Source organism: Colobus angolensis, unplaced genomic scaffold, assembly GCF_000951035.1.
Source record: "Colobus angolensis palliatus isolate OR3802 unplaced genomic scaffold, Cang.pa_1.0 Scaffold356, whole genome shotgun sequence".
NCBI classification, from domain to species: Eukaryota; Metazoa; Chordata; class Mammalia; order Primates; family Cercopithecidae; genus Colobus; species Colobus angolensis.
The window spans coordinates 1,492,315-1,517,573 of record NW_012116888.1 but is presented as its reverse complement, the minus strand read 5'-3'; the positions used below and the strand labels follow the sequence as shown (position 1 = coordinate 1,517,573).

Here is a 25,259-nt window from a genome sequence, read left to right as displayed (position 1 = left end):
TCCAACAAGTACAAAACAGTAAACATGGTCATTTAAAATTATTCTTGGATGTTTCAAAGCTTAAAAGTGAAGATTGCCAGAAAGTTCTGGAAGGCTCCTACTAATGGCCTCTTTGGCCATGTCCTCAGGAGGGGGTCAGATTGTCCTGCTTGAGGTTGGGGAAGAGAGTGGGATTACACAGAAGGCAGGCTTCCATAGTTCACTGTTGTACAGCCTGTTCAGGTGCCAGTCCCAGAGTGTCAGAGTTCAAGAGAGCATTTAGGAAATCGGGGCATCTAAGTGAAATAGGACGGAGCCGTCTACCATGATGAACTGTGCAGTGCGCCCAACACTTCTTCAGCAGAGCCCACTCAGACTTGGCTAGAGGTGCTGGGTGGGGACCGGGGCTGAGTTGGTCCCACCCACTGTTTTGTCTCCAGAACCCAGCACACAGCAGGCCCCCAAGAAATCCTTATGGGATGAATAAGTGAAGCAGTAACTGATGTGTGAGGGAAGGGAGGCAGCAGAGATGGTAGATGTCTCTAGTGGAAAGCCCAAGGTTAATGGAGATCTTGGGGTCACAGTTTATAGGCCACGATCAGGGTGGGTGTGAAAAGAGGTTTCCAGATGAAGCTCAACGTTTCTCTCAAATGTCAGTCTGCCCACACTGACTCTACAGCAATCTGGAGAGATATAAGAAGCAGCAAGGCAAGCGTGGCTGAGTTATGAGAGAGTCAAGCCCAACACACATTGAAAGATGTCAGATGAACTGTGTGGTAATGCCAGAGTTCCCTCAAACACCTTTCAATCAGTGCTTAAAGATAGCTAATAAGCAAACAATTCTGTTTTCTTTAGTTTTGCTTTTAATGAAGGACAAGGGATTAAGACACACAGAGACTGGCCAGACAAATGGGAAATCGACCAGATCAGACCATGACCAAAATATCACAGGCAGACCACCCGCAAATGCAGAGGCCTCAGAGTCCACAGCGGGCGGTCAGAACCAGGCCCCAGGGAATCTTTCAGCTGCATCCCGTCTGTGATCGGCGGGCAACAGGTAGAGGTGCTGGAGGGGGCTGAGTCCTGATTTTCGGTGTCTGTCATATTCGATCAAGTGTGTCATAGAGCTTCCTGTTTCATCTCCCAGTTATTCTGAAACAAAAACATGCATGAAAAACACAGGTCACTGCCAACCACACTGACAGTTGCTCTAGTACATGGAGACTGAAAAGGGAAAGACATATCATGAATGCCACAGTAAGCCAGAGAATCAAATTTATCAGCATCTATTCAAATATTGACAAGCAACAAACATTGCTGGCGGCAACAGTGGTGCAGGACATGGGGTGTCCACATAAACAGAATTCAGAAGAGACTGAAAAGGCAGATGTTCCCAAAAGCCTGCTGCTTTGTTTGGGGCCAGCCTGTGTGTTTATTGAAAAGTTGACTCAGTTCTGACTTCCTGGTCAGAGTCTGACTCCTGATGGACCCTGAGGCTCTTCCCCTACATGCCCCCATTGACTTGGATGAAGAGTCACACAAGGACTTACAGGATGGCACAGGTGTTTGCCCAGGTGGTGCCCTGCACTCCCCTCTCCAAGGGCCCAAAGAGACCCAATGAGAGATCCCTGTGGAATTCCAACCCAATGAGGTCCTAAGCCTCCCTGGGAGACATGGCCTCCCAGGCACATCGAATAATCATGATAAACCTGGGCCAAGAAGCGTCGGTGAGGTAGAGGGAAGGGTAGATAAGAAGTGGGGCCCCTGACCAAGCAAAGTCCCTGAGGACAGCACAGGACTGACAGCAGCTCTAGAAAGACTGGGATTCTGTTAATGACTGCTCTGCTGCTTGAGACCAGCGTGGTCTGGCTCATTGTTTGCAGAAAATCATTCTCAGTCTTCCAAACACGTGAAAGGATACTTCCAAAGACAGACAGAGGGACGGCAGAATCAGAAATACAGATGGCACCATCTTCCTAAAGTCCATACTGTAGCCCCACAAAACCAACTTCATGCTTAAATCTGCTGCTCAGACACACTTTGGGGAGAAAGCAGCTTTTCCAGGAGCGAACCGGAGACAGCACTTTCATGGGAGGGAGGTCAAATCCAAGACTACCTGCTATTTCCAGCCATATTCACTATGGATGAAGAAGGGATAGCTCTACCCATGACCGTGCAAAGCTTCCTTGGGAACCCTTCTGTCCCTTCCACATACAACCTGTCCAAGATACAACCCTCAGTTCACCATGAAAACCCACTGGCCCTGCCGCTCCCCATTTCCTTTGGTTAATATTAGGCACAAATTTTTCTGTAAAATGAGATGAGGGGATGTGATTTTGGAAAAGCTTCATCCTTCCTCTTGAGACTCATTCACAAGATACAGCAGTACACAAAAGACCCAGAGAAGTTAAGAAATAAGAAAGCTGTTTAAATTATTGTACACTTCCCGAACATATATGGGCATAACTTTTTTTTTTTTTGGCACACCGTATTTTTTCTGTACACTGGCCTTTGCTGGCATGGTTCTGCTGAGTGGTGTTAGGAAATGTGGCTGAAGGCGGGTTGCCCAGCCCGCAGGGCCTGGCAGAGCTCTCCTCCTTCCAGGGTCTCTTGCAGCACTGCAGGCCAGGGAATAAAGCTTCTCCTGAGCCGGTAGCCCTGGCTGCCACGACATGTGGCGATTGTGACAGTCTCTATTTATCTTTTGAAACTGTATTGTTCCTCCCCCCACCCCGGTATCTTTCCCAATGTCTTGTACAAGTGAGTTAACGGATCCATACAAACTTCTACAGTCTTATTTGTTTCTTCCTTAATTGGCTAGTGACAGTGAAAAATCGAGCTTCCTGAGTCTTGAAGAACCTGGCCCCGTGATCCCTACACATTCTGGGAGGAGCACTGCCCAGATGAATCTGTTGGGAAAGCCAGCTTCCCGTTTTGAGTCCTATGAGCTTGCATTTTCTAATGTGGCTTAAAGTCCAGCATCTGGGCCCAGGATTTCATACACAATGCCTTCCTGGGTGGGCAAAGAGAAACAGGAACTAAGTAATGCATCAGTGGCCGGTAGGGGTGGAAGGGGAAACCTGGTTTCTTTAGTTTCATCACTGAAATAGAGAGGTGGTTTACCAACCCGTGCCCCTCACCAGTTACCCCCACTTCTGACTGTGATGAAAAACCAAAATGTAATAGCCCAGGAGGGCTACAGTATGGAACACCCAACCATGTGGACCTTGGGCCAAAGTCACAGAGTGAGAGGTGGCCACCCTTAAGGATCATCAAACCAACCCTTTACTTTGCAGGTAAAGAAAGCAAAGTTCACCAAAAAAGGAAGTTGGCAATCTTCCCAAGGTCACTCTGGATAGGACACAGCAGGGACCGGGACCTGGGTCTCTCCTACCTCTCCTACCTTTGGCTTCTGGCCAAAGCTGAGAAGACTCTGAATTCCAGTTCTCCACTGCAAGGCCTGAGCTGGCTTGTCTGGGAGGTTTTGCAAGGATGAATCAGCTCTACGTTGGCCTGGCTGTCTAGTTATCACTGAAGAAACCCACGACACTTCATTTGAGAACTAAAAGTTTTGCCCCTAATTCAGAGCCGATCACACATGGCTTCCTAGATGCCAGTGTACACTGGGAGTGGGTGGAGACCACCAGTGCCACCCCAGTGTTGAGGCAGCCCTGAAAAAGCTTCTAGTCACAGACAGGGCCACTCTTACTCTTGGCTTGGCTGACCTGCTGTTCCTGCAGGTGTCTAATATTGAGGAGCCCCCAGGTAGGTCTCCCCACTGTAGGTACACAACCTTACTTCCGCCCCAGATCTGAGAGATGGCCTCAGGGTCACACACATCACCCTGAATAGAAGCCCTCATCAGGGGCCCAAAATGCAGCTCAGGCAACCTTCAGGAAGCTCTCCAGCTAGCTCCCAAATCATGCTCTTTCTGTTCCTGATGACAATCAGACAGAAGGCTGCTGGCATGGTAAACTGACAAGGGGAGAGAAGCAGTGGCACAGATGCCTACCCCCAGTCCCACCCCCAAGACAGGTTGTTTTGTCCTTGAAGTTGAACCATTCAAGCCTCTACTTTCTGCGCAGTAAGTCTCAAGGCAGGAGGAAGTGAAGACCACAAGCTTCGATTTGCTGTGACATCCAAGGAACTGCCAATACCTCACTGCTGAGAGCCCAAGCCAGAGCTTCCAGTCAGCCACACGCAAAAACACACTGGAGCTCGCTCTGCCCCATTGGCAGCACCGAGGTCTTCCTCAATGCATAGAAAAGGGACGAGTGAGGAACTCACACCCTGTCCATCTTGACTCACGTCAGATTCTAACACTATAGGAAGCCAATTTTTTGAGATTTCAAAAGAATTGCCAAGATGAGCCTGCTCAGTAACTGCCAAACTGTTCGGCTCTCAGGAGTCCACTGTTTTTATTTTTCAGAATATTAAAACCTAGACCTCACACTCAGGAAATGTATATTGCTTATCATAGACTAATTTTAGGGAGATATGAGATGGGTTCTTTGTATAAATCAGACTCGTGTGCTGCTAGAGCTGTCAGGGCAGGGGAGCCAGGCAGCAGTACTTGAGTCCCCCGGCCCTTGTCTCTGACAGAGGCTCCCGCGTCTAGAGCTCCAGCCACGTATCTCTGAGCAGTCTTAGCACCTTTTCAAGGGGACCTCCCCTGAGAAGCAGTTTCTGCAAAGTACTCCACGCATCATTACCAACCTACACTTGGTCGGGAAGATTCTGTGTCTTTGAGTGGGGACTTTCAATACCCCCGTCAGCAGAGTGTGTCAGTTCCAGGACACACACCCGGGTCCTCCTGGCCACCATTTACCGAACACGTACCACAGGCCAGCTACGGCTCCCCAGCCAAACTTTCCTTCAAACATCTCCCCAGCCCTCTCAGGTTGGTGCTATTGGGATCATCTCTCTTACCTAGGAAGGACCGGAGCTCAAGGGAATTCAAAAACTAGCAGGGAAATAGAGGCACACAACCTTCCATGCAGCGAACTGATGGTGAGGCTCTGCTGCCTGCCAGGACACTCAGCAGCCCCTTCAAACATCTGACCCCCTGAGGTCTTCCAGGCTCGCTCACTTTTGGGTGCAGAGTGTCCTGAGCAGCACAAAGTCAGACATAGCCAGGTCCATGCACATTTGTGTCTTTCCACAGGGTCAGACTTTTACCAATGCTATTTCAATCACAAAAGCCACAAGTTGCATGGAGCTCCCAAGGAAGCGATTCTCCTTAGTACGTCCTGTTTAGATGGTAGTCAGAGCTGTGAGTACTCAGGCTCAAGCCACTCTGCAAGTCAGTCAATATTGCAAACCATATACAGCAATGTCCTTAATTTAATCAATATATAAATGCTATATTAAACTTTCCACATGAAACAGTAACATTTAACATTGAGAGAAAGGGGATAAAAGAGCATAAATGTGGCTTTGAAAAAAGAAAGAGTCAGAAGGGGATAGAAGAAAGGGTTAATGAGCCAATCCAACGAGAGCAACATGGATGAGAGTGTCCTGGCGTGTTCCGGACAGACATCAAGAGTCTTTGATGTGGGCAGAGTCTTTGGCAACAGATGCCGGGTGCTGATCACGACAACAACAGAGCAAGGCTCTGTTAACAGGACCATCCCAAGCTGGTGAAATCCTGCTCTTCTTATAGCCCCGAGACCTCTGGCAAGGACTGATAGTAGAAAAGAGCTGGTGATGTCCCTATTTGGTTGGGTGTGGTCTTTATTGATTAGGTGGTCATCTGTTCCCTGTTGGTATGATGCCTTTTGACACGTAAGATGAAGTCTTTTTCTAAGATGGTGTCAATTCCATCAAGAGTGCTCTGTATAGGGAAGAACCTCTGACAGCTCCCTTAGTTTATAGTAAAGGTGGAAATTGTCAAGGGGCAGCAATCCAAGGGTCGGCCCTTGGTGGATTGTTTCCCAGTCTAGTCATACCATACACTACAGATTCACCCTTTCACTGTCTGTAAAATAAAACCCATTTTTCAAAGAACCAAACCTCAAAAACATTTTAGCCCCTTTATAGTCTGATGGACATGGTAAAACGTCAAGATGACAGGTAACCTTGCTGTTCAGTTACTGAGAAATGCAAAAGGCCTTCTGAGAGGCTGGTGTGGATTCTAAGTTTGTGGTAGGGCACACAAAGGGACATTAGGAAAAAAGTGGAGACAACTTGCAGACTCCAGTAGACATGGTTTTCAGGTATTTCAACCACCCTGGCTCTAGGCTGTGGTTCTCAATGGGAGTCTCTGCACGGGCAGCATCTCCTTACCTGAGAGTTGTTAGAAATGCAAATTCTCCGGCCTCAAGAGCTCAGATATTCTAAGAAGGAAACCCTGGGGCTGGGTCCTAGGGATGTGTGTTTCACAGCCCCCAGGTGATTCAGATACACACAACCGCAGGTGGCAAGTCATATCTGCTCCTAGTGACATTCTTGTATGCAGGGCCATGGGTGACTGCGGGTTGGCCATGTGGCTGGCTACTGATGTTCACACTTAGTCAACTGTACCCAAGCTACTTGCTGGACGCTCTCTCCTGAGATCTCGACCAGGGGCAGAAAGAGCAAGCAGCTCAGAAGCCGTCCAGAATTTCAACATATTTTTGGGGTGACCTGGGGAGAAATGTTGGCATGCTTCATCCCTTAATCTCCTTTTCCAGATGTTGCTGTGGGATATTCAATCTGCACCAGTGATCTCTCCCTAAACATCAAACATCTCTTCTAGCCATGCTCCACCCCTGCCCCTGTCCCCCTTGCCTTCCATCCTTCAGTTCCTTTAGCGTGCACAGAACACTTAGCCATGAATTCTACTGCAGTCTCTTTCAAATAGAACAGAAATGTTTTCACCAGCTCAACCCTCCTCACTGCAACCCTGGGGAGGAGAGGTGGGTGCAAAACACCACATCCCCCACTCCCACTTTCAGGCTCTGTTCATGCCGACATCTGTGCCCAGGTAGACAGCACTAGCAAAAGGCTCACAACAACGCAGGCAGGAGGCACTAGACACCCAGGCCTCCCAAGAAAGTTGAAAAAAAAATAGTTTGTTTATCATTTAAAGAAAAAAAAAACTAACCTCATACAGGAAGTATGAGAAGCAGAAGAAGAAGAAAAAAAAAAACCCAGGCTACAATACTGGAAGTGTCCACATTTGTTACAGATAAAATATGTGTTTCTCAGTTTCCATATTCAACTTTGCAGGGATGGTGGGAACAGGTAGGGTAGGGCACTGAGGGGGGGTGGGGACTTAGGATAGATGGGGATCAAACAAAAAAGATGACTGTGAATACATGAGGCACAGGCTTGCCAGATGCGGGGCAGGACCACAACCCCAGTCAGGGCCCTCCCTGCAGGTGTGGCTGTCCCAGCCAGACTTGGAGAAGGGGACGGCTAAAACAGAAACTGTTATCCGAGATCCTCCTACTCACCAGCCTCTCTGGCCCCAGGTCCTGCCCTCGTGTGTGTTTCAGGTGAAGAAGCCACAGTAACAAGATCATGATCACCTCTCTCCAATAGCCCTTCCAGACCTGCAGCCCCAGCAGCAGTCAGCTATGGAGACACCATCACCCAGGCCTCCCATGGAAGCCTGAGGCTGTGCAGACCTTCAGGACAGCAAGCCCAAACCGGGGGACTTGCTTTGGTGATGGACACAGACATGAGGCCACTGGAGGCAGACAGGAGTCAGATCTGATGCCTGACATGGAGCCAGGTGCCCTCGGGGAAATGTGGCTCAACTGGATTTTTTTTAAACGGGGCTGGAGGACTCACAACCTCCACATGAGGATTAGAGTGGAGAAAGACAGTGAGAATAAAGAATATGTCCTCTTCCATAGAACCAATCAGTAGGAGAGAAGGAAATAGGAATTCTCCCTTCTCATAATAAAAAATAAATGCAAACACTGTATAATGTGCACACATTAAAAAGATATCAAGTGAAGGATTTTAAGTCATTGTGATTGGTGTCAAAGAAAGCAATTGGTATGAGAGAATGAACGAACGAAAGAAAGAGAAAAAAAGAGAAAAACTGTACACCAAAATCTCAAAATAGAACCAAAACCTGCAAATCATACTCAGGAGTCTATTGTGAACCCATATTTCAGCATGCTGTTGAAAAGGTTAATAATTTTCCTACCGAAACTGAATGTGGGTTGTGAAAGAACATTAAAATGAAGAAAATTTCCCCGTGGCTGCTATTATATTATCACCAAAGCCATCAAGTTTCAGTTTGAGTTATTTGTATTTATTTGTGAAAACAAAGATTAGATAAGTAGAAACATAAACCTCATCCTAATTATTGTCCTGGAGTATCTGATTTTTAAGACTAAAAAAAAAATAATAATAACACCATCACACACACAGAGGCAACACAAGGTATGAGAAGTTACAGCAGCAGAGGCAAGGGAGAGGAGGCTGTTATCTCGTTCTATCGTTTGAAAAAAAATGTATTGTCTCATGTAAAACATTAATAGTTGCTTACAGTCTGTGAAGATAATATGAGAGCCAATATGTACTTTTAGCTGTTGACATTTTTGTCAACTATGTGTCCAGGAAGAGAACTTTTCTTTTAAACTGCAAACTCGAATTTTTGTTTGACACTTGCAAAAGTGTAGTAACAGCCATACAATTCAATGTTGAAGACTGGGGTGGTGGGGGAAATGGAATTTAAATGCTGCTTTAAACGATCAAAATATGAGCTTTGGGACATCTACAACCAAGTGGGGTCTGGAGAAAACAAAAGGTTTAGGTGCAGAGCTGGCTCTTATTCCAAATTTTTCTCAGATGTCCGGTGGGCAGCTTGTTTTCTGAAGTTTTAAAAGAAATCCACAGACGAAATAGTTAATCAGAAACTATGGTAAGCAGAGACTTCATGTATTTCCATCACAACATAAGCATCAGAATGAAAAAAAAAAAAAAAACATGCAAAAAAGAGCTTCAGTGGTCTCACATCACCGAACAAACTGTTTTTCTACCTATTTTGTGTTGCTGGCTTTTGTTATCAGCCCAATCGGCAAATTGTGGCCAATTTTGTCATGGTTTGAGCAGACATTTTGTTCCCAAACTGCTTTCAACATTTTAGCTACCAAATACAGTTTATGAGAAAATGAACAAGCCACAATACAAACAGAAAAGATAACTTTTCTTACCAAATTAACCCACTTTAAGGTTAAAATGCAAACTGTTTTTTAAATGCAAAAAAAAGGAATTCTAGTAAATTCAAATTCTGAAACAACCTCATCAGTTTTTTCCTGGAAAAAGAATAATTAATGATTAACCTACTGATGGATTTTGAAACCAACTACACGACATTCCCTGATTCCGACCACCATGACACCATGAAACCTGTTTTTAATGACACAGTATGTAAATGCTATTTTGCAAAAACACACACCAAATATTGTTTGAAGATGCAGATCACGAGGCTCAAGAAGAACAGTAGAACTATGTTAAAGTAAAGTAATCGGTTAAGCAGTTATTTACTACTGAAAATAAGTGACACCCACGTAGTTCATGTTATATATTAATATTGAAACCAAATGACAGTCTAATACCGCAAATCATTTCATAAAAAAAAATGAAACCAGTTAAAATTAAAACACAGGGTTTTATTTTATAAACCATTAAATATTAAGATCAAAATGACAGAAAGCTGACTTGGCTTTTAAAACATTTGTTTTGCTGAATTACAACAACCAATTGAAAATGAAAAAAAAAGAATGAAAGATCCCTCCGTAAAAATTTAAGAATTACTACTGAGAAGAAAAGCAGAATTTCAGACAGAGGCTTGAAGAAAACTTCTGTTTGTAATCTTCCCTCATATTTGAAGACACAGCAATATGTACAACATTTTTAGCCTTTTAAAATACCAGCATGCCCACACACTGTCTCAGATTAAAACAAGGAGAAAATGACACATTCTGAAACCATTTTCTAAAGCTTCTTTTCCTGATAACAGTGAGGCACTTACAATCAAATTAATGAGTTTCTAAAAAGCCTAAACAACTCTCCATAAAGAGACAGAATTGTTCATAACAGCAGGCAGATATTTCTAGATTTTTCAGACAATACTTTGAGCATTAGTCCTTGCTACTTACATTTAGAAGATGTTTTTAAACATCTATATTAGAAAGAAATACAACTCAGTGCTTTGTTAAATTGAGGAACACTCTGAAAAACACCAGTAGAGTCAGTCCAGTATTTCCCTCATTTCAATTTAAAAATTAGTTAACTCTTCCCCACGCTCCTTACACACATATGTATTCTCACAATTTATTTATACTTGAAAATTCTTAAAGTAGTGAAGAAAGGAAACACCCACAGAAAATAAGTCATTATTTCTTCTGAAAGTGGATTTCTTCATAAAACATAAACCAGCAAATAAACAGAGAAAAGAACTAAAAGCAAATAACACCACTCAGTAAGAACACTGAAAAACATATATTGACTGATAGAAGAGTTAGCACAGGACATTTTAAATCATTGAGAAGAATAGGGACATTTGGGGTCAGTTTAAAAGATTCTCAGTGAAAGGTCGGCATTGCTTCTGGTCAAGCTGAACTGATGACATCAAGGTAGTAACATCTTCCATTCAAGATAATGTGTTATGTTGTTTAACACCATATCTAAAACATGTGACTCAGAATTCATACTTCATTTTTTTTTGGATTTCAATTTTTTCAATGTTATAGGACTCTTCTAGTACTTTAAAGCAAGTAGCCTGACTTATGTAAGACAGCAGCATTTAAAAACAAACACACAAAACAGCCTTGAAAACAAGCACAACGACTAAAGATGACAGTGGATAAGGAGACTGTGGTAATCATCTAATTTGTTACTTTCAGACATTTTCTGTAGGAGAATTTTACTCTACAATACCTGCCCCTATCTTCATGCAGCAAAACTGAATGTTCACATTCAGAAAAAGGCTGACCTTAACTAGTATTTGCCACTCTTTTAAACCACATATCCTCTTCCCCCGATGTAAGACTTGGGAAATGAGGGTGATTTTAGTCATCTGGAAAGAGTGAAACAGGACATGGTCTTGAAGCACTTTCTTCAGAACCGTTGTCATTTTAACTTTGTTTTACCACAACAGAAAAGGCCGTGCCCACGGAACAAATTCAAGTTCACCCTCGATTGTATCTGTACCTCTGGAATTTCTTAAAAGCAAGTGGCACAGCACAAAAGCTTTCCTTACATAGTCAAAGCATTAAGGAAAAAATTCCCACTTTTCTTTTGCAAGTATATGAATCAAAATGTGAACACTCATATATTAAAAATGAATGTTTTTAGCATAATTACTTCACAGGCAACCAGCTAATTTATTCTTCCTCTTTTTCACATAAGCATTTGTTAAAACACCAAGACTTTTTTTTAACTCTGTTATGTTTACAGGCATTCCTAAGTGTAAGCAAAATATAGTTTTCCTCCCATTTACCATTTTATTTGAAGCCAGTCTGTCATGTATAAAATGATGACAATTTTGTTAAAGCAATCTGGCTTTAGAGGTTAGGGCTAGCTCAACTGTAGAGTTAGAAAATCGAGCTTTTTCTCTTTTTAAAGCAATGAATAATTTACCAAAATCTAGAAATAACTGCAACTGGGTGGGTGGGTGGGGACAGGGGGGAGGTCAGACAAGAATGAAAGAAGCCAAGAAACTCAGAATTCTTGTCCCAGAAATGAGGGTCTCTTGCACTTCATTTTCTGTTTTCCACTAAATAAATAAATAAATAAATAAATAAAATTGATTTCTAGTTATAAAATTAAATGTGTAACAAGTTTAAGAAATTTACAATATGTCAGATACAAATATACATAAGTGAGCTTAGAAAGGCAAATTGCATTTCTCAGAGCATAAATCCAGCCCCCTGTTCTAATGCTATTGTGAGTTGACAAGACAGATGCAGACACTGGATCTACACCACTGAAAACAGGATGATTTTGGTTGTAAACTCGAATTAGTGTGAAATCATTCTCTTCTGACAGGGTCTGTTGGCACAATTAAAAGGCATAGTGGATACCCGTGGACCATGAAGAGTGGAGTGTAATTCTGATAGTCACCTAAAACCTTTCATTGATGTTGGCTTGAAAGCTGCTTAATTAGCTGTAGGCTGCCAACCAATCTCCTTATCAAAGCCAGCTGAAAACAAAACTGAGAGAAACAGCTTGTGGTTTCGCAAAAATGTATTTACATGAAGTATATTTTAAAGGGAGTTTGATCATTAGGTACGATGTCATCTGTGATGTGCGGTGGGTTTGACATTTAAAGATGTCACAGGTTGTCAGATTCATCTCCAGTCTATACTTAGTTGAGATATAACAACTTCTGCTAGCAGATCTTGTTCTGTTGATTTCCAGCCTAGAAATCTGAAAAGATTTAACTCTTTTTTTTTTTTTTTTTGAGACAGAGTCTCACTCTGTCGCCCAGGCTGGAGTGCAATAGCATGATCTCAGCTCACCGCAACCTCTGCCTCCTGGGTTCAAGCAATTCTCCTGTCTCAGCCTCCTGACTAGCGGGGATTACAGGCATCCACCACCACACCTGGCTAATTTTTGTATTTTTTAGTAGAGACGGAGTTTCACCACGTTGGCTAGGGTGGTCTCACACTCCTGACCTTAGGTGATCCACCCGCCTCAGCCTCCCAAAGTGCTGGGATTACAGACGTGAGCCACCACCCCTGGCTGAAAAGATTTAACTGCTATTTACTTCATAGCAATCCTTCCCATGTCCTCTCACCTCCTTACGCATGATCTATCAAAAAGGAAGTGAAGCGGTGGGTGACACATGGAACATAAGCCTATTTTTGCACCTAGTCCCAAGGATGGTGACAGAGGCAAAAATACCGCAGTGAACACAGGCCAGGCAAAGAGAGTTGCCGACAGGCGTGTGCTTCCTGGAATCAAGAAGGATCCACATCTTTCTAGCCCGTTACTTCACTGCAATTTGTATTGAAAAGAACATTCTGAGAAGACGGGATTTCCTTCAGTTAACACTTAAAAATTGTTGAAACCAAGGAAAACCCAGAGTGAAAGCAAACGTTCTACCTCGTTGAAAGCTATCTTGATAGAAGTCATACCAAAGCAGCAGCAAAAGATCCCAGATAAATGTCGACCGTCAGGTATCTTCAACTAGGAACATGGTTCAGTCATTTTGTCAGTGTGTTTAGCAATCAAGATTTAATGCTTTATATTTTATCAAGAGATGGAGACATGAATCACTACCTTTTAACTGTTACAAGAATGACGTCTGGTGAATGTTTAGTCATCCATTCACTCCATCTATGATGAAAATATCACTTTCTATCTTGCCTAATTTGTTGGAAATTATAATTAAGCTCTAAAAGAGAAATTGGGACAAACCAGAACAGACCCAAGTGAAATCAGCATTCTGTAGCCAATAACACACCTGAACCACAGAACCTCATGCACAGGACCGCTCAGATCTCTCAGATAGAAAGGGAAATGGTCAGTAAAGTTACAGGAAAAAAAGATTCATTCAACTTCAAAACTTTGTTACTTATGACCCTTCTTCTACCTTAATTCATATGGCAGAGGTCAAGGGGTATTAGTCCCAGGATGTGAATGCAGTGTGATGTGTAGTTAGCAACATAGTTTTTAAAGGATAATAGGAAAAAAAAAGTTTTATAAAACTGCACTACTCATCAATTATTTTCCATAGTTTGCTTTAAAAAGGCCTTCTTCCCAAGCCCAATTATTCCATTGTTAATCATCTTGTTTGAAAAAGAACTGTGGCATGAAATCTGTCAGTATAGGTTGCCATTCAAGCCCAGGAGAGCCAGGCCAGAGGAAGTCCCCAACCAGGGTTCAAACAGTAGCTAGAAAAGGTGGAAGGCCAGGAACCCAGGGAACAAGCAGGGGACAGTAATGACTGTGGCCTGTCACCTGTTCTGTACCTGTCTTCTTAGCAGGAAATAGCAATTTTGATTATTTTATAAATTCAAAGGCAACCAGACTTCATTTCTTAGGAGCTCTCTTCTACTTGCCTGAGCTGTGGCCTTCATTTGAGACGTTACAAAAAGCAGTGCATGAATACCAGGAAAGCTGGTCTGCAAGGAGGAGTGGAACGAAGGGCTTCACTCTCCCCCAAAGCACCAGGGAGCTCTGCTTCTGGGTCCTCCATGCTGAGACACCCCATTCTGTCAGCTCCTTTGAAGACTAGACTGGGGTTCTGAGCCAGCACACCGAAGTCCCAGGGACAGTTGATCAGCAAATTGGCATTACGGATCAGTTTCGAGGAGGACAAATAAAGGAAGAAGTACAGTAAAGCACAAAAGCGTGTCTGATGGAGCTAATCCAGAATGGGCAATGCTAGACTGCACAGTAAAATGTGAACTCCTCCATTGCAGCAAATCAAAGGGACTTCCCACATTGTCAAGGTCTCCTTCCCACCTGCCTTTGGTCCCAGGTGCAGACGAAAGCCAGAGAGGTGATGTGGTATGCCCCACATGCCCCTCCCTTCATCGCTGGTTTGTTGTTGATACCGTTCCCACTGCGTTTATTCGGTGACTCTGCCTGCAAAGCTTCCTTTCTGCTGCTGCCTGTTGCTAGGGAATGAACCCTAATCATTGCAAGACAACAACAGCAATAGCAGTCTTCACTTGGCACCAGCAGACACAAATGTCTCAGTTTAGTGACAACGTAGAAATCATCCCTAAAAGCATCCTCATTTACATTTTCCCTCAGAAGGATGGCAACATTTGCCCTGTCATGAAATACATATTCTCTTCATCATAATGTCGGAGATGGTGCGTTTGGAGTGGATCCTATTTCCGTATTGAATTTCTGCCCTTTGTCATCAACCTGGGTGTCCAGGATGACTTCAGGCTGTTAGAATAGCTTGGCTGTGGATCTCACCTAGTTGTCAGCCTCTATTTAATTGTATTTTTTTTTTCTTGGAGTAAAAAGGCAAACCGCATCGTCAAAGCATTTAAAAACACAAACCAAAGGAAACTGGGTTTCCAAGCTTTAAGCAGATGTTATTTACCCACAATTTATTTCCAAGAAGTAACTGAGAAACCATTGCCAATTTTTCATCAGTATTCAATTAGAAGCATGAAATCGTTGTTGTACCAATGATCTGTAATATGGTTCTTGTCAGAGATAAGTGAAAAGCAACCTATGTCCTCAAACTCCAGCTCACCTCAATTCTGGGGTTGCGGCTTCCCCCATCCCTTTTATGTGCTTTCATGGGGGTGGCCAGAGGCTGGCCACTGCTGGTTGCAGGGACTGGGAACTGGTGGAGATGAGAAAGCGGGGCTCTCTCTAGCTGCCACCACCCCAGGTAAAAGAGAAGTCCAAGGGTTACTTTGTAGTTTGAGGGGCACCTCCTTTTCCCTGGCACTGGGAGGATGGACCTGGTCATTGAGCAACACACAGGCCTCATGCCTCAGGCTTCCTTTGGGCAGTGGAGTCCCACCTGTGGAGAATGCTCCTGAGGAGGGGAGGGCAGGGCCAAGGTCTGTGCTTCTCACCTTTGCCCCTGCCCAGAACAGTGTTTGGTTCAGAGTTGACGCTGGGTGAGCATCTGCTGAATGGGATCACGGTGGTGGGATGGATGGCGTGAACCAACTCTCTAGCTTGGGACTGAACCACAGTTCCAAGGTTGGCAGAGATTGGTGCAGGAAGATGGGCAATGCTGGAACTGCCACTCATTGAGGTATCTTGGCCTCTATATCTGCAGGTTCCACATTACTGGATTCAATCCACTATGGATTGAAATATTTAAAAATAATAATAAAACAATAAAAATAAAATAAAAATATCATAACAAGTATTTACACAGTATTTACATTGTATTAGATATTACAAATAATCTAGAGATGATTTAAAGTACACAAGAGGATCTGTGTAGGTCACAGGCAAATATTATGCCATTTTGTTTCAGAAACTTGAGCATCCTTGGAGTTTGATATCCATAAGAGATCTTAGGACCAATTCCCCATGGATACCAAGGGACAACTACACATTCTGTAAATTACCAAATTTGTTCAACCTTCTGAGGCAACTACTCTTAATATCCTCATTAGAGAGAAGGAAGGTAACAGAGGGGTGGTTAACTCGCAGCAGATAACAGTAAGTCAAGAGTTAGAGAAGGATTGCAGATGTCCTTGCCTTCTTACCACACCGTCTCTGCCGTTAGAGTCCACCACCTCGCAGCTTATGGACACCCTTCCCCAGAGGCTGTAGGTCTGGTCCACTTTCCTGCCTTCCTGACTGGAGTGTGACTTCTCCAGGACAGATGCCATGGCCAGCTCAGTTCACTCTGTCTCTCCGGCACCAAGCACCCTGCCTGGAGCACCATGGACCTTGGCATGCATTTATTGGACTCTCAGTTTTTAAGATGCAGTTTGCCCTCTCCTGTGCACAAAGCTTTCTAAAGCAAAGAGGAACTGTCTTCAACATTGGGTGTTTGGATCTCTGCTAAGAGCAAGACCTTAGTAGACCTACAGCAGACTCACCACTGTCACCATATTTATCCCAGGAGGTGCGCCTTTCCGGAATCACCTTGCATATTCGTTTGTCAACGCATTCCTTCATTTATTCATACCACTATCTGAGTGATTAGTACACACCAGGATGAAGCCTTTCACACTGATGTAGACACCAGTAAAAATCTTTTCACAGGTTGCCCTGTGAGCCATGTCAGCAGGATCTTGAGATAAAACAGAAAAGCAAAACTACACAATGTTGTTTATCCAATTTAATAACATTTATGTCAGAAGGTGAGAGTGTGTATAATCTTCACAATCGAGAGTAGAACATGTCTGGCACCTAAGTTCTGCTGAAAATTCTCATGGGCAGAGCAAGGAAAATGGGAAGGCACTCTTGCTGAAAGATGGATGGCCATTGGTAACTCAGAAAGAACCGCTTCTCTGTCACGCTGGGTCAGGTCTACGATGCAATCACCCTGTGCCAGAGGGAGCCTGCCTGTGTTGGGGGAAGCAGGGCTTTCATGCCAAGGAAAGAATCCAATGAGTCTTTCATAGAAAAAAAAGTGTATTAGATTGATGTTTCCAATAGCATTATTATTATTAATTATGATTTTATAAAAGTATTACTGGTTTTATTATTACCTACTTTGGGATTGCAAAGTATCTCCCAGTTCACAGGAGCTTTTATACATATGGTTTCACCTAAACTTCAAAACTGTCCGGAAAGGTAAGAGAGGCAAATTCATTCATTCATTGGTTGAGTTGCTATTTAACACACGCCCACCTGTTATCAGGTCCCTGGGCCCCTCCCGCGTAGCATCACTGCACTAGTAGAACCAGCCCTGAGAGAGCACAAGACTACATGTGGCAGGAAAAGAAGGAAAGAAAAAAAGACATGCAGAGTTTTCTTTCCCTTTCCTGAGTCTAGCCTACTTTAGACTTACTCTCCCTGTTCCTCTAGCTCCCACCAGGCCAGGGTGGGGTCGTAGTGTCCCCAGGCTGCCCCCCAACCCCATGCTCACCCCCTCTCCTGAACTACTCAGCACTTTCTTTCATTTCTGCCCCCACTGCTCTGCCCTGGAAAGACTGGGGAGGCCATCTGTGCCATTGCTTCTCCCAGACCAGTGGTTAACAGAACTCCCAGAGGAGGCTCCTGTGTGCGTGCAACTCTAATAGCAGGATTTCAGGCCTCATTTCTGGCCAAGGCAGTGCGGAGGTGACCTTTGGCGACAGGCCTACCTCATTAGCGTGTAGCCTACAAGATTCTCCCAGCGAGCTCTCGGATGGGATGGACTGGTTCTCCTTGCCTGAGATCTTCTCCTGATTGGCCTGAAGTCCCACTTTGAGGGAGTGGGCGGCTGTGGTCATGGGGAAAGCGGGGTAGGTGGGCTCCCTGCAGCAGCCCCTCTTGGACTCCCCAGGTGGCTGTAGCTTTCCATTCCTTTACATGCCACCAACAGGATGCCTATCGCCCACCAGGGGAGTGGGGGCAGAATCCTCTTGGAGTCAGTCCACAATTAGAAAAATAAAAGTTGTACTTCTGTTATTTGCTTCTTACCTTGGTTTTCTTTTCTTTCTGAAGACTAATATATTATGGGTGGTTTCATTGTTTAACTTTTTTTTTTTTTTTTTTTTTTTTGAAAAATAATAATTTTATGGGTGGTTTCATTGTTTAACTTTTTTTTTTTTTTTTTTTTTGAGATGAAGTCTCGCTCTTTTGCCCCAAACTGGAGTGCAGTGCTGCGATATCGGCTCACTGCAACTTCCGCCTCCCAGGTTCAAGCGATTCTCCTGCTTCAGCCTCCCGAGTACCTGGGACTACAGGTGTGCACCACCATGCCCAGCTAATTTTTGTGTTTTTAGTAGAGACGGGGTTTCACTCTGTTGGCCAGGCTGGTCTTGAACTCCTGAGCTCGTGATCTGCCCGCCTTGGCCTCCCAAAGTGCTGGGATGACAGGCATGAGCCCAGCCCTTCATACTGTTTTTTAAGAAAAAAAATATAAAAATCCTGTCTTTGATTTTTTTTAAAAAAAGCAATTTTATGTATATTGGCAAAAAAATAAAAAGGTAGAAAAAAGGCAACAGGAGAAATAAGAAGGAAAAGGAAGAGGAAAAAGATGACAAGAGGAGAAATGGTTTGGAATGAGACGAAAAAGAAAGGGTAAAAGTTAACATAGAAACTGACCTCATTCAGAGAGACCCTGGGGGAAGACACAGCCTCCCTTTGGACTCAGATGCTGACTGCATAGAATATTTTAAAAGCAATTGGAGAAATTAAAGGGAAAAGGTGATTTGGTCTCAGACTTTCACTATTCCATGGAGCACCGTCCTTTAACTTTGGGAAAAGTTGCTCTTACCTTGTTATAACAGTTTCATTTTGGGCCCAGCATAGTGGCTCACGCCTGTAATCCCAGCATTTTGGGAGGCCGAGACAGGTGGATCACCTGAGGTCAGGAGTTTGAGACCAGCCTGGCCAACATGGTGAAACACCGTTTCTACCAAAAATACAAAAAACAATTTAGTCAGGTGTGGTGGTGCGTACCTGTGGTCCTAGCTACTCGGGAGACTGAGGCACTAGAATTGTTTGAACCCAGGAGGCAGAAGTGGCAGTGAGCTGAGATCGCATCACTGCACTCCAGCCTGGGCGACAGAGCGAGACTCTTTGTCTCAAAAATAAAAACCCCTGAAAAGTATCGCTTTGCCTACCTAACACAGTGGAGGACTGTTTTAAAAGCAGGTCAGGACACGAAGCCAGGAAGACTTATTGCAGGACAGCAAGCACAACACTGGAAACCCTGCTATGGAAATAAATCTCTGCCTCTGAAGAAAGAACAAATCCAAAGCGATGACTCAGGGAGGCAGCAGGGGGCATCCTTCCAGGCACTTTTAATAAACTCTAGTTTTAATGGAAAATATTTCAACAATGGTGATAATTCTGCAATTTATTTGCAAAGTCAAAAAAAGTTTGTTTGTTTGTTTGTTTGTTAAAAAAAAAATGCCCCATTATGATTTTCTCTGTAATTCTTAGCTGTGACTCCATAAACACTACCTCGCAGTAATAGGGCTTTTGCCGGGACACTGACTGCCAAGTTTGGGAAGCCATAGTCCCAAGGTGACAAAAAGCCCAACTTCAGGAATATACATGTAGGGAACTTCCGGACATCCAGCAGTCCGCAATTCAGGGCAGGTCTTGCTGGTGTCAAACTCAGCTTCCAGCACTCTCCTGGTGCTCAGAAGATGCTCTGTAAAAAAACTCCACCACCATTCCTCAGGGCAGCAGCTCCAGCCTGGACAAATGCACCATCCTTCATATTCCACCACTCTTACCACACACCCTGTTTGCCTCTTTCTTCTTTCTGTTCATTAGCTTTTTATTCTAACCTTCTCTACAATGTCAATGAAACTGGCATGCAGCTTGTTTCTGATAAACCCATTTCACACTCGGATGGACACTTCCCTGTTTGGAAGTTTATTTCTAATATTACATTCCAGGACGTCCTCCCTTGGTTTCACCCCATTACTCTGGTTACCCTTCTTTATAGCATGTTAAATACTTCTTTTACCTCCTAGGTATCAGTAACCTTCACGTGTGTGAGAGTTATGGTCTTTTTCCTGCCCAAGCTCCATTCAAGCAATTCAACATTCTTAATTCTTGAGAGCCTTTTTTTTTTTTTTTTCACTAAACTGTTCTTGGTGACTTTTCCTTTGCTTCGGGTTCTCCTCTTTCTCTTTCTTCCATCTAGGTGTCCCCAACTGAATGTGTGTGTTCAATTCCAGAAGGAGCCTTGGATCAGGAAAATTCTTATCAGCTTAGGGGAAATATACTTTAGCCTAAAACGCCCTGCTGGTTGAATTACAAAAGTAGCCACAGCAATAGCCTGAAATAAGCCTGACATTGAATGTCGTATTTCAGGCTTCACATTGGGATCGTATGCAATCTACAATCATAAACTCATCAGAAGTATGGCCATTCACGCCATGCTTTTCTGAATGGTATTTATTTCACACGGGCAGTGGTGGATGGGATTTGATAACCGTTTTCTCCAGCAAGATGTATTTTAGAAAACGAAAGGCGAACTGGCCTTTTTAGTTGTGACACTGCGTCATTTGGAAAGAAAAAGTATGTCATGCTTTTGTTTCACTGAGATACCGTCACACGTTCAGGGATTTGTGGTTCCATGCCCAGGTGACATCTTCATTTTACTGCCACTTCCACACACGATTATTAATGCTGAAAATGGGCACAAATGTGTTAAAATAAAACCTCACACCGGTGTAGTGTTTGCTGTCAGGAAGTAGGTAAACGGTCTACAACTGGGACGAAAGTTTGTGTGGAATTAAATATAATGAGTGTTAATTCCACTGGGGTGGAAGTTTTAAAATATATCAAATATGGCTCAATAACTTTTTGTATGATAAGGGATACATATTAGAGTCAAAAATAAAGACAAACCATAGAAAAGTGTGGGAAATGATACCCCAAGGCCATAGAATGGCTACTGACATGTGTTTTGTGAGCCACCTACAAAAATCATGTGTAGATCATTCTCATATATATACTTCCCTTACAAATAGTAGATGCAAATGAAATCTAAACTAAAGTTGCAAAAGCACAAGTAGACCCTCCCAAGCTCAAAGCTCTCCTAAAACCGCGGCGTCCACATGCTGTGAAAGCCTCGTGCTGTCCTTTTGAGCAGCCAGTGTTGCTGCAAACTGCCGGGGACCCGCTCAGTTTCAAACATGATTTTCCCCTGAAATAAAGGCCTCCCATGTAATGGCACTCTGAGGTCACGGGGCATGGTGGAACCAGTCTGTGATCTGGGAGCCTGCCCCAGAGACACAGCAGTGGAACTCGTGAACCATCTAGATTAAAGGATTAAAACGTTCTTACTGCAGGTCTTTATCATGAAGCCCATCTAATCAGCGGCACGTTTACTCAGAATAAAGAATGGCCCCTCTAAGGGAGGGGGGAAGGCAGCAAAGGGTCAGCAAAGAGCCTTGTGTGGGGGTCCTGCCGTCTGGGTTCTTGTCATTAAGAAAGCACATGTTCTTTGGGCCTCCACTCCTGAATCTGTAAAACGGGAGCTTCTGGACGCCAGGGTGGCTCTTGAGACTCTGTTTCTCCCTATAATTTCTATAATTCTTTGCAAATCACAACTAGCTTATCACTTTATTATGCATAATGATTTAAATGCCCTGTTTCCGTGAATGTGTATTCTTTTATTGTGCTAAAATAGGCATAGCATAAAATTGACTATTTTAACCATTTTTAAGTGTACTCTTCAGTTGCATTAAGTACACTCACTGTTGTGTAGCTATCACCACCATCCATCTCCAGAGCTTTTTCATCTTCCCAAACAGAAACTCTGTTCCCATTAAACAATAACTCCTCATTCCCCTTTGTCCCCAGCCACTAGTAACCACTACTCTAATTTCTTTCTCTGTGAATCTAACCACTCCAGTTATCTCATGGACGTGGAATCCATACAATTTTTTTTTTTATATTTACAAACATCCTCAGCATGACAAGGATTGAACATATTACAGTTTTATTTTCTTTTTAATATGCTGTCCCTTTTCTGTCCTGTCCTGACACATGTAAATTGCACTAAAACAGAGTGGCCCTCTCCAGGGCTGTTGGCATGATGAATGTTTTCACAGACTGAAAAAATGGAAGTTGAGCCCCCAAATCTAATTGCATAGAAAGCATTTGTGCAGGGATTGCATGCAGTGAGAAGCACCAGGGACATACTATTTTGGTATACTAAAAGACACACTTTTAAAATCAATATTTTAAAAGTCATATCAGAAGTAAGATAAACCAGGCTGCTATCTCAACCCTCCGTGTGTACTCAGTACATGATCTCTCTCTCACCACTGAGAAAAGCTATGCGTAACAACAGGAAACTGATCACAGATCCCAACATCAGTCCCCGGTGACTGTAGGTAGAAAATACAATGAGTAATTCCTCTGAAAAATGAGATGACTGAAGTTGATTATTTATTTGTTGTTTAAAACTAAAAAAGAATCAACAAGAATGGGAGTGGGGTGGGGAGTTTTCCATGTTAATAGAAAAGGCAAGTTTTATTTTTAAAACGTATCTGTAAATACAAAGCAAGTGATAAACAGACCATGTGTCATTTGTTTTTGTACAATAAGGAACTATATGCAGCTTGCTAATTTTCTCAACTTGTATGCCACAAGGTGAACTGCAGCATCACAAAAAAATAATTTCATAGACAAGCAAATGTTTTCTTAGATTTCTGAATTTCATAGATCAGCTTATATAAAATATTAAGTTATAGGCAAGCCAATATAAAATATTGATGGCATACAATATGAGCAAATATGGAGATAAAAATCACTGACCCAGATTATGAATTGTTGATTAAAGAGCATTGTTTGCTAGTTTGTAAGTATATCAGCAAAATGTGTGTGTGGGCATATGACAGTTCTAATTTGAAATATAATTCTAAATCATATTTACCTTTGATCTGAAAATACCTGATAGTGTGAAAAAACTAAGGCTTGACAGCCAAAACAGCATGAAAGTCAAATGCTGCATTTTAATTCAGAATGGGCAAATGTCAACTTGTTTTGATTTCTGAAACCTCTCCTTTTGGGGTTATTGTTACACATTTGATATTGAAAAGAAATTGAGGTTAATTAACCAATATTATTTCTCTTTTTTAGAAGCCTCAGAAAGTTTGCATACATACATATATATGCTATAAGAATATACAATATATAAGTATGTATAAAAACATAAAATATTACTATAAACAAGAAAATTCATTACAGACTTCCTAGGGAAAAGGGAAAAAATTATATAGAAAAGCAAATCTTGATTTGGCATAATTAATTGTAGGGTTTCTTAATTGTGTGGAGGGAAAGGTTGGAGGAGTGACTATGTATCTATATTTACAGAAGAGAATGGATCTTTCAAGCTGACAACCCAATACTGAAGTTCTAAAATGACACCACCCAAGTCCTCTACTGTTTCCTTCTTTTGGACAAAAGCAAACATTGACCAGGTGCCAGCCTCAAGCCATTTGAGGCAAAGGCAGCCGTTGTGATGGGCAAAGCCACAGCCTGGCCACACAGGGCCAGGCTCCACGTCTAAACCCGCTTACATCGTAGAATTTTGTTTTGTTTTGTTTTTGAAATTAACAAGTCACCAGACCACACACCAAGCAAGGAGTAATCACTTCACAGAGAGAAAATAACTACGTTTAAAATGAAAGCATGATCAACATTGGCCTAAATGCTGGTAAAATGACCTTGAGGGATGTTCCAAATAGAAACGGATCAAATTAGTTTTCAATTCACTCTAAAATATGAAGTGTCAAAAATAAAAATAGGCCGATGAGGCTCAACGCGCTGAAGTTTTAAAATGACTAAAACGACATCTGTCATGGAAATCCCTACAATTTTACAAGAGAATAAGAAAGGCTATTTTAAATGGTGCTTAGTCACGTTGCGTTTTTTTGGTAGTAATGTCCAAACTTTCCTGTCCCGATGGCAGAACCCACGGGCGTGACCTCCACAGGACTCTGGGGGGTTGGGGGTGGGTAAGTTCCAAAAATACCGCTCACAGCTCACAAATGACTACTGGTCAACTCACATTTGACTGTGAAAGCCACAGTGGAGGAGTGAGGACGGACTAAAATGTCTACAGGAGAAGGTAGGGTGTTGTGTTCTAGAAACCCTGGCAGCTGTGGGTGAGCACAGCATTTTCTAATGAGTAAGACTGAAATCAGTGAAAATGCCTCAGCATTAAAGGGAAAAATAACTTATCTGCTGTCTAACCACGGAGCTCAGACATTTAAGAAAAGCCTAAATAATTCATGAAAACTGTGCCCAAATAGACAAAAGGAGCTCACTGCTTCTTGCAGAATATTTAAACCTGACTTAACTTTGGGGTTTTAATCCAAATATCTTAAGTTCACATTTCATTGCTAGAACATTCCATGTAGTGACAGGAGCTGACTTAGGTGGATGAAGTTCTTGACCCTGAACAGAGAATAAAATGTTAAAAATAGTAATGAGAGTGCTGATACCTCCATAGACAACCCTAAAATGTGTAATGTGTTCATGAAACACACTGCTCACTGTCTAAAGGAAAGGTGGTTAATCCTGGGCAATTCAGGTTTCTTTGCAGCTATGCCATGGAAGATCGCTGAAACACAAGACTCAGCATGGAAACCTCTTTCGCTCTGGAATCCTTCTCCAGGATTGGGTGAAGGTTCACACACTTACATCTACCCTCATGCTTCTCCAAAAGGGCTAAGCCCAGAAAAGCCTTTCCCGGATGTCTAATTGGTGAAAGCCTATGATGCCCAAAGGGTTTACTTTTCTCCAGGTGCGGAAAAACAGAGGACAGATTTGTTTATTCTCTCCCTTTTTTTTTTTTTTTTTTTTTTTGAGACGAAGTTTTGCTCTGTCAGCAGGCTGGAGTGTAGTGGCGCGATCTGGGCTCATCGAAATAGTCACGACAAGAAGTAGTGGAAAACATTATAAAGACATTCCATTGAAGAATCTTGAATTTTTTTTTTTTGCTTAAAAAAAAAAAGCCATGACGGCTCTCCCACAATTCATCTTCCCTGCGCCATCTTTGTATTATTTCTAATTTATTTTGGATGTCAAAAGGCACTGATGAAGATATTTTCTCTGGAGTCTCCTTCTTTCTAACCCGGCTCTCCCGATGTGAACCGAGCCGTCGTCCGCCCGCCGCCGCCGCCGCCGCCGAAGGGCAGGAGCCAGGGCCGGGGGAGGAGGCGGCCGGGGGCACGCAGGAGAGGGAGGGAGGGAGCCGGGACTGC

The 25,259-nt window shown here is 43.0% G+C and overlaps 1 protein-coding gene across 6 annotated transcripts in view; it reads right to left on the bottom strand.

The window, feature by feature from the left end:
- LOC105519652 overlaps positions 1 to 25,259 on the bottom strand; it is a 294,464-nt gene that overhangs the window by 228,045 nt on the left and 41,160 nt on the right. For 2 of the 6 annotated variants that reach the window (XR_001003006.1, XM_011953091.1), the window contains one exon: positions 820 to 1,131. The exons of the other annotated variants lie outside the window; for them this stretch is intronic. Coding sequence is in view for 1 of the 2 variants with exons in the window: in XM_011953091.1 (XP_011808481.1) it covers positions 1,127 to 1,131 (5 nt within the window). In the remaining variant the exon portion in view is untranslated. Of the gene's footprint in view, positions 1 to 819; positions 1,132 to 25,259 lie in introns of those variants that run through there. 6 annotated transcript variants of the gene reach the window in all.